The 10,269-nt window shown below is 38.7% G+C and overlaps 1 protein-coding gene across 1 annotated transcript; it reads left to right on the plus strand.

Moving 5' to 3' along the window:
• Window positions 1-1,685: 1,685 nt before the first annotated feature.
• LOTGIDRAFT_175556 (hypothetical protein) lies at window positions 1,686-8,827 on the plus strand (the record flags this gene model as incomplete). The annotated part of the gene is made up of 6 exons (XM_009057620.1): window positions 1,686-2,368; window positions 2,876-3,065; window positions 3,282-3,755; window positions 4,046-4,310; window positions 4,604-5,278; window positions 7,365-8,827. 6 exons carry the CDS (start codon window positions 1,686-1,688, stop codon window positions 8,825-8,827), a joined length of 3,750 nt encoding a protein of 1,249 aa, XP_009055868.1.
• Between the last annotated feature and the right edge of the window lie 1,442 nt (window positions 8,828-10,269).

Genomic DNA, 10,269 nt, shown 5'->3' on the forward strand with positions numbered 1-10,269 from the left:
TCAGAAAAAAAAAATAAAAAAAAGTGTCTAAATAAGACAAAAAAACAAAAAAATAAAAAGATAAATCTGAAAAAAAAAAAATAAAAATAAAAAGATAAATCTGAAAAAAAAAAAAAAAGTTTAACTCAGCCATGATAGAAATATCATGCAGGTCTCAAGCCCTGGTAAATGAGGAGAGGACTTTTCTAATTAACAATAAAATAATAATTAATCTTCCCTTGGCCTCATTTAGGTTTTTGGAATCGTTGCAGGAATCTGCTCTTTGGGCCCTGAACGTAACTCGGACACACCTATCTGCATGCAAAATTTCAAGTTCCTGAGACACTTAGAAAAGACCGTTTGTTCTTGGACTCTTGGACTTCGTAATTTTTTTCCAATTTTTATCATAGTTCTAGCGCATGGGGCAGGTTATTGGGACATTTTTAAATCTAGGTCAGTGTTCTAACAATAGGGCAAAGGTTTTTGAGACAATTTAGATGTAAACAAAAGTTTTTGCGACATTTTTCCCTCTTAAAAAATCCACTTGCTAAGTGATTTTTTTCTCAGCCCCAAATTGACTTGTAGATGCGACAATTGCACTCTCAGCACCGTTTTAACGAGCCCCACAATCTAGCAGAGGCAGATTTTCCAAAATCTAACTTTTTGACCAAAATATCCTGTAGGGCCTTTTTGGGCTAGTTATAGTACATGAAAAGGGCTAGGGCTAGGTGAGAAAAGAGAGAATCGTGGCGATTTCAGGTGTCAACTTGCACTCTACTCAAACATGTCAGCTGTTAGAAAATGAGTGGCAGAGAACGTAAACTCACAGAAAAGGAACGCGTTTTGGGTTCTAGGGTCTCAAGGTTTTTGCGACATTACTCTTTGAAGATGGGTTGTGAATGACGGGGCAGGTTTTTGAGACATCAAAGGTCAATGTGCTTTAGTTAAGTGGGTCAGTGTTATAACAGTAGGGCAGGTTTTTTACACATTTACTCTTTAAATTTAAAAGGTTATAAATGTAGGGCAGGTTTTTGCGACATTACTTGATGTTTTTAAAAAATTGGGCTGAAATTGAGCTTTTTTTAAGGTTTTTTCAACTTTTCCGGATAAAAGGGACATCAGGGATTTCATCAATAGAAATTTTTTTTTTTTGATTTTCTGACCCTTTAAATTTTTATTTTCAAATTTCTGCATGAGTTACTTCCCGTTATTCGTTCCAAGTAATTCTTTTGTTTTTTTTTGGCATGCCCTAGTCCGGGGTGAAGAATTTTTTGGGCCTTACCATCTTATTCAGCACATTTTTTTACTTAAGTCCACATAACTTTTCGATTTTTTAATTGTCTCTTTTACCTACCAAAAATTCAATAAGTGAAAGTAGGTCACACAGCACTCTCAAGCCTATATAAAGGACAGCAACTCACATTATCCTCACTTGCAGTTGAACCTTCAAGGCTCTAACGTCCTTCGTGCTCTGCATTCACTTCTTTACGAATTTACAATTTTAGAATAATACTACACACTCCCTTACATATAACATATTATATATATAAAAATTGAGTTGTTTTTTTCATATTGTTTATGATATTTGGTTTTTTATTCATACTGTTGGTTTTTTATTCATACTGTTTATGATATTTGGTTTTTTATTGCTTTTAGGCTTAGGTTTAGCCTCTTGGATTTTTTGTCTCTTTTCTCTTCCGGTAGTCATGACCGACAGCGGCATTGATTCTCAGAATATGTCTTCTGAAGAAAATATCACTTCTGTTGAAAATGTTGAAAGTTCTGAAGGTGGAAACCTCTCCGCAGCCAAGAAAGTAGAAAACAAGCCCCGGGCACCTAAAATCTGCCCACTGTGTGGTGCAATAATAATCCAGTTAAAACGTCATTTTACTGGAGTCCATAATTTGTCTGATAGAGATGCTGCTGTTTTAAGCAGCCAGGGCGTGACCGCCAAAACCGATAAAAAGGAGTGCCCGACATGTGGTAAATTCGTCACCGAATTGGGCCACCATCTAATTAGAACCCACCACATGTCGACCACCGATCCTGAATACTTCAGGATGACCAGAAGGCAAAGTAGACCTCGCACTCTTACACAGGAGGAGGTAGACGTAGAGACAGAGAGGGCACAAGGTCAGGACGAGGAGGAGGAAGATGACGAATCTGAGAAACCGAAACTCCACGGACGGAGAAACAAGGGTCTTGCTGCAGGCCCTGTCTTGGAAACCCTCGAATTATTTTTTCAACACCTTCAAAGGGTGGATAGGAAAGGCTTGAGTTTAAAAAATGCAAAACAACATAGAAACCAGGTGGAAAATATCTGGTTGAATTATGCTGGTGAACCAAGCATTGATAACTGGTCTAATCCAATCACTTACGAAAGCCAAGGGTGAGAAAATTTTGACACCCTCCACATTGAGGACATATAGTTTTTCTGCGAAAATGTGGGTTGAATATGTTAATATATTGAATGTGTCGTCTGCTATCAGACTGGAGAGGACGTCTACTATGAATGTAGGCTGCGCATGCTCATTGAAGTATATTTCATGCACGAGCTTCACTCACGTGACCAGGGTAGACCGACGCCGGACATCTTACACTCGAGTGAATATGTATTGCACGACATGTATTGCTGGCTTTTATAATAAACTGTATATACATTAGATGTGATAATTTACCTTAACAAATGGTAGCAGAGCGTGTAACGAATCTACGGATGTTATAAGTATTAGATGAAGCGTAAGTTTTATGAAGATTTGTAAACTTTGAGCGACAGTGAAGTGAGAAGAAAGTACTTTGAAGTTGAATTTGGAATGGCGGCCAAAAAGATAGTGGTATGAGCGAAAGAAAACGAAGAGACGTATATATTTTGGTGTTTGGATCTTTGTGTGTACAGGAAAATGGAGAAGAAGAATATACAGCTTCCACAAGAAATCCTCGCTTTCCGTCTACTCAAAAGAGCCAACATAACACCGGAAGAACGATTATTGGTTTTAACAGGGATGGATTACAACAAGATTGATAAACTGTATGAAGATGCAAAACAGTCTTTGAGGAAATTTAAAGGTGACACATGTCCAGGTCAAGTAAGTCAGTTTAATCCAGCCATAAAACTTGAATCTGCTTGTGTAACTGGAAGTCGAAATGAAGAAGCTTTCTTGTCATCTTATAATAGAGGCCCATTTAGGGAACCATGGTGTAGAGACGATCACTCGCATCGATCGAGAAGTAATCCTCCGGGTCACTTTTCTAGGTGACGAGGAACAAGACATCCAAAAAACTATAGAAGGTCGTACTCGCAGACAAGACAGTCAAACCCAATCGGCCATAATGGCAAAATTATGACTTGTAAGTCCTGTGGGTCATTTAGACATCTCATCGCGCAATGCCCAGATAGTTGGGAAAACCTGGCTAGAGTAAACGTTACTAATGAAGAAAATGTAGTTCTTTGGACAGGAAACAAGGCTGAAAATGTTGCGAAATTAGGCGTTGAAGCTCAGAACAGTGTGGTTTTAGAGAGTGCTTGTTCCAGTACGGTGTGTGGCAAGACATGGTTTGACAATTATGTGAATTCCCTTGATACTGGTGAAAAGTCGAAAGTAGTAAAAGCTAACGGAAGTAAGATATTTAAGTTTGGTGGAGGTACATGCCTGAAATCATTGGCAATGTACACTATACAGGCAACATTAGCTGGACATGATGTACTTATAAAAACTGATGTCGTTGAATCGGACATTCCTTTGCTCTTATCCCGTAAAGCTATGAAAAGTGCTCAGGTAAAACTAGACTTGGAAAATGACACGGCAGTTATTTTTGGTGAGGAAGTGATACTTAATTTGACCTCGTCCGGACATTATTGTGTTCCGATTGACAAATGTGATAAACTTAATGTAGAGAGTGTTTTTGCTATTAGAATTGATGAAAGTGACTACAAAAGTCAAAAAGAAGCACTGTTGAAACTTCATAGACAATTTGCCCACCGCCCACCAATAAATTAGTAGCCTTATTGAAGGATGCAGGATCATGGCGTCACTGTTTCCTGGACGTTCTCGAAGTTATATATCAGGAATGTGATCTGTGCAAACAATACGTCAAGACGCCCCCAAGACCAGTTGTGTCGATGCCCATGGCATCTAGATTTAATGAAAAGGTTGCTATGGACCTAAAACTTTGGCGGGGTTTATGGATTTTACATATAATTGACATATGGTCGAGATATACAGTGTCTTTATTTATTGCTAGAAAACGCCCCTGTGATGTGATAGATGGACTGATGGGACGTTGGGTGGCTGTGTTTGGTGTTAAGGGAGGAATTATGACTGATAATGGTGGTGAGTTTTCGGCTGATGAAGTACGAGAGGTAATGTCTAGTTTGGATGTAAAGTTTCTACAACGGCCGGACAGAGCCCCTTTCAAAACGGTCTATGTGAGAGGGTTCATTCAGTGACCGACATGATGCTCAATAAGCTAGAGGCCCAACATAACAATGTTAATAAGCAGACTCTGCTATGCTGGGCGAATATGGCGCGGAACAGTTTGCAAATGTGGAATGGCTTTAGTTCGCATCAATTAGTGTTTGGCACAAGCCCTAACCTCCCTAACTTGATGACTGATTCCATACCAGCACTGGATGGTCTAACAAGCAGTGAACGTTTTGCAGAACATTTGAATGCCCTTCACTCGGCTAGAAGAGCATTCATTGAAACTGAAGCAGATGAAAGAATACGACGCGCTCTCAGAAACAAAGTTCGTGAATCGGAACAAGTATTTGTAAATGGTGACCAGGTGTATTATAAACGGGAAGGCAAAGATCGCTGGCTTGGTCCAGGCAGTGTAGTGTTTCAAGACGGTAAAGTGGTTTTTGTAAGACATGGCGGTGTATTCATTCGCACTTCTCCTAATAGACTGATTAAGAAAAACAGTGGCATTGCGATAAAATCAGACACCAATTTGAACATTGAGAGTGCAACTGATACCACAAAACAGGACATTAACGAGATTCGTTTAGATATATCTGCTCCGCAAGATAATGTTCAATGTGTACCATCAGAAACATTAGCCAAAAATGATGGACTTTCTAGTGGCTGTGGTAATGATGCTATTGGTGTTAATCATAAAAATTTGCGCCCTGATGATGTGATAGAGTACAAGATAGATGACTCTCCAGATTGGATACAGGCTACAGTGTTAAATAGAGCAGGAAAAGCAACAGGTTCTTATAGAAATAAGTATAATGTTAGAGTTGAAGAAAGTGGTGAAAAGATGAGTATAAATTTAGACCAAGTTATATGGAAGAGAAGTAATGAAAATGTCAATGTTGTTATGGTGCCAAGAGCTGACCAGAAGAATCCAGATTGTGTGAAGGCTAAGCAGAAAGAACTAGAAAAGCTGAAAACGTTTAAAACCTATGAAGAAGTTGAAGATAGAGGACAGCCTACCATCTCAACTAGATGGGTACTGACACAGAGCGGTGGTGAGATTAAAGGTCGACTAGTTGCTCGGGGATTTGAAGAGGAGGATACATCCCAAATTGACAGCCCTACTGTAGGAAAAGGTGCTTTAAGAATATTTCTCACCATAGCAGCAAGTCTTTCCTGGACAGTTAAAACAACAGATATAAAATCTGCATTTCTACAGGGACGCAAACTTGAGCGAGATGTGTTTATTTCGCCCCCACCGGAAGCAAATGTGGAACATGGTACTATTTGGAAACTTAATCAATGTCTCTATGGTCTAAAAGATGGTGCTAGACAGTTTTACCTATCTGTTCGTGATGAATTACTGAAGTTTGGCTGTCAACAACCCAAGCTTGATCCAGCGTTGTTCTACGTTTACCACGATAGTAAATTGAATGGTTTGATCTGCTGCCACGTAGATGATTTTTTACATGCTGGTGTGACCAATTTTGACAAGGAGATTATGGATAAACTGAGGAACAGATTTCTCGCTGGTAAAGTAGAGGAGGTCATTTTTAAATACATTGGATTTAAGATTATACAGAGCGCTGGTGGTATAGTCATGGACCAGTCCGAATACATGGAAGATTTGGAGAATGGAATGCTGTCTCCGCAACGGGCATCGCAGAAAACAGAAACTTTGTCGCATAAAGAACAGAAAACTCTTAGACAACTAGTAGGAAGAATAAATTGGGCGGTACAAGGGTCCAGGCCAGATGTTGCCTTTGATATGATAGATCTGAGTACAAAATTGAAAACTGGTGAAGTGAGTGACCTTGTGCGAGCTATCAAAACAATCAATAAACTAAAAGGAACGACCGCAAAAGTCTTATTTCCAAAAATATCCGAAAAATGTGAAAATTGGTATTTGATTGTCTATTCAGATGCATCGCACGCAAATATAAGTAATGGAACCGGAAGCTGAGGTGCGCACGTTGTGTGGTTGATGGATGACAGTAACAGATGCTGCCCCCTCCACTGGAACGCAAACAAAATAAAAAGGGTGGTACGGTCAACGATAGCAGCCGAGGCCTTAAGTCTCCAAGAAGGCTTAGAAAGCGCGTATTACTATAGAATGCTCTTAGAAGAAATACTTCATTTACGAGATAAAACCATCCAAATCATTGCAGTTATTGACAATAAAGGTGTTGTAGAAGCAGTGCACAGTACAAAGCTTGTTGATGATAAACGTTTGCGCGTTTGACATTGCTGCTATACAGGAAAGTCTGCGTTTGAAGGAAGTTAAAACTATTCGATGGTGCGCTGGAGACCAACAGTTAGCCAATTCAATGACCAAACAGGGGGCTTCCGGTAGCTCTTTGCTAAAGGTTCTTAACAGTGGAATGATGCCAAGTGACATGTTCTAGGCATGGTATTTTGTGTGGGCATAATAATCCCAATGAATGTGAGTCTATCCTTTGATCATTCATATTATTTGTGATGTTATTCTGTGATATTATGGGGCAGAATAATCCCCGAGAACTTGAGAATAGTCAAATTCAATGATAGTACTCAGATTGTGAATGGTATAATCTCCGCATTGTATTGTATATACTAAAAATACAAACCAATATTTTATTATTTTAAAAAGACAAAAATAGTTATTTTTATTATATATTTTGCATTTGAAATTTTTGTTTTAAATTTCTTGTGCTTAAAAAAAAAAAAAGAAAAAGAAAAAAAGAATAATATAATCAATGTTAATATATTGAATGTGTCGTCTGCTATCAGGCTGGACAGGACGTCTACTATGAATGTAGGCTGCGCATGCTCATTGAGGTATATTTCATGCACGAGCTTCACTCACGTGACCAGGGTAGACCGACGCCGGACATCTTACACTCGAGTGAATATGTATTGCACGACATGTATTGCTGGCTTTTTTAAATAAACTGTATATACATTAGATGTGATAATTTACCTTAACAGAATATTTACGTGACAACCAACTTATTACATCCGATCAGAGGCAGGAAAGGGAGGTCAGTTTTAAATATGCGGACGCCAACCTTAAAAGGCTTGTGATTGTTCAAAAAGGGCGTTTGAGAGAAAAGACTAAAAAACTCATATTTGATCCCGCCGATTTTTCCGACATTAGAAGGCCTATAGTCAAGGCATCAAGGCCTTGGAAGATGCGCCACTGGGTTCCTACCCCTTACAGGGATATTCTTGCCGTACTAATGTACGAGCTCTTGATCGGTTCGGGTCGGCGCTGTGGGGCAGTACTCAATTTAACTGTTGGGGAATTTAGAGATGCCAGATTTATTCCCAAATCCAAGTGTCACCTCATCGAATCAAGCAATCATAAAACTGCTATGAGCGGATCCGCTCAAATGACGGTCGAGGAAGATAAATGGTGCATGTTTCGCAAGTATCATGATGCTTTCAGGCATCGGGCTCTCCCGGAAGAGGTTTTCTTTTTGTTCAAAGGGAGGAATCCTTTAGAAGAGACGCCTTCATCGTACATGGCTAATGTCCTAAATTCCAGATATCGAAAATTTTTACACAATATGGATAAATCCGTGGCGCCTACCAGTTTCCGGAAGTCAATAGTAACCAACTTATTGACATCCGACCCCTCGATAGCTCCCGACTTGGGAAAAGCCATGAACCATAGCACCAAAACGCAAAGGCTACATTATCAGCAGGACCTCTCTGCAAACCGAGCTGCAGAGGTCGGCAAAATAATTAGGAGCCGTTTGACTGGTCGTCCGGCTCCCACTGCCACTGTCACAAGTGGACAGTTGGAGGAGTCTGAAAAGTCTTCATCATCACCCACCACATCCCCATTTCATTTACGCCCTCATTCTCCCTATAGGACCCCTTCACATTCACCATCAGCATCACCACCACATTCCACCCAGTCATCATCACAGCCAGCAGCTTCTTTCCCCATTGAACTTAGCCCAGTTTTAAACTTGGAAAGGTTTGTAGTAGAAAAGGTATCATCTCTTACTCCCGAGGCCCTTCAAAGTGCCCCAATAGAGGATAGCCCCCTTTTCAAAACTAATTTAAAAAGGAAGAGACCGATGTGCTATGATGACGAGGAGGTGACATCATTATCCTCTTCCTCGTTTACTATTCCAGCCTCATCCCTTCGACCATCTTCATCTGTTCCACCCGCATGCTCATCCTCATCCCCCTCAACTAAGTCACCTTTAGCCCTTTCCGTCAAACAAGTCCCTGTGACAAGAATGAAGTGGAGCCCAGAAGAGGAAGAAGTAGTAAAAACCCACTTTTCTGGATTTATTAATGGCACCAACCCATTAGTAATTAAACATGTCCGAATTGTAAAAGATGAAGCTTGTCCGAACGCTTTGAACAATAAAACAATAAAACAGATATATGACAAAATCAGAACATACATTAGACAGAAAATATTTGAATTTTAATTATTATGATTATCATCATCATGATTATCATCGTCATCATCATTTTATTTAAAAAAAAAAAAAGTAAAAAAGTGTCTAAATAAGATATAAAAAAAGCTAAAAGATAAATCAAGAAAAGCCAAACAAACTAAAAGATAAATCAAAAAAAAAAAACAAAAAAAACCTGAAAGATAAATCAAAAAAAGCCAAAAAACTGAAAGTTAAATCTAAAAAAAAACCAAAAAAACTAACAGATGAATAAAAAAAAAACACCTAAAAAAAAAAAAAAGTTTAACTCAGCCATGATAGAAATGTCATGCAGGTCTCAAGCCCTGGTAAATGAGGAGAGGACTTTTCTAATCAACAATAAAATAAGGAAAAAATTAGGATTAAGGGTCTTGATATTGGGTTTTCTTCTGTTCTTATTCTGAAATTAGAAAAAATAACTCGCCCGATGGGCGAGAAGTATAGTATCTGTTATGTACTGATTGTTTTTAGTTTACTATGAACAATATTATCATTTAAGTTCTTATTTTTTGAATATGCAACTATCATTTTCTGCTTATAGACATGGGGGAATTTCTCTTGAAGGCTCTTATAGTGGGCATGAACTATCTTGCTTGCTCGATTGCTGGTTGTATTAAACGGGACAACAAAGGGTGCTATGCGTACATTATGATGAATATTTAGTCCTGTAGGTCTTGCTGTATTCAATGTCTCAATCCAATCCCTAGATTGACGGAATTTGGTAGTTTCATCTTCGGGCAAGTCAATTTCTATACGCTCAATTGGGATTAGGGTGAGATCGTCTATTGAATGGTCGTCGAGGTTGAAATGATTAGAAACAGGCTTGTCTTTCTTTAATTTGATGTCTGACCTATTAAAGCGAGTTCGTAAATTATTCTTAGTTTCTTCTACATATTGTTTGGGGCATTTCTTGCATGAAATTAAATATATTACATTCGAATGTTCACATGTTAGATGTTCCTGGATCGGGTACCTTTTATTCGTAGAGTTGCTTACAAAATAATGAGTTTCTGATATAAAGGGACATGTTTTGCATCTACTGGACAAACATGGAGCACTTCTTAAACCTGGAGGTACTTCGGCATAAAGTCTGTTTTTAGCTGCTATCTGTGCTAAGGTGGAATTTTTTATGTTTCGTAAAAATCGTTTAGAGTACCCACGCTCTTTCAGTTTTGAGAAAACAATCGTACAGGCTTGGTTGAAATCAGAAGATCTTGTACAAATTCGATGAAATCGTAAAACTTGTGACTTAATTATACCAGAAAAGGTATGTTTTGGGTGAAAGGAGCTCTTGTGCAAGAGTTGATGAGTATCAGTTTCTTTGAAATACACTTTAATATCCAGTTTATTTGTTTCTGCTATGGAATCTCCCTTAAAGACTGTGGTATCGAGAAAGTCTATGCTTTTGTCACTCACGTTTGCGGTTAGTTTGATAG

This window comes from Lottia gigantea (assembly GCF_000327385.1).
Source record: "Lottia gigantea unplaced genomic scaffold LOTGIsca_305, whole genome shotgun sequence".
Taxonomy (NCBI): domain Eukaryota; kingdom Metazoa; phylum Mollusca; class Gastropoda; family Lottiidae; genus Lottia; species Lottia gigantea.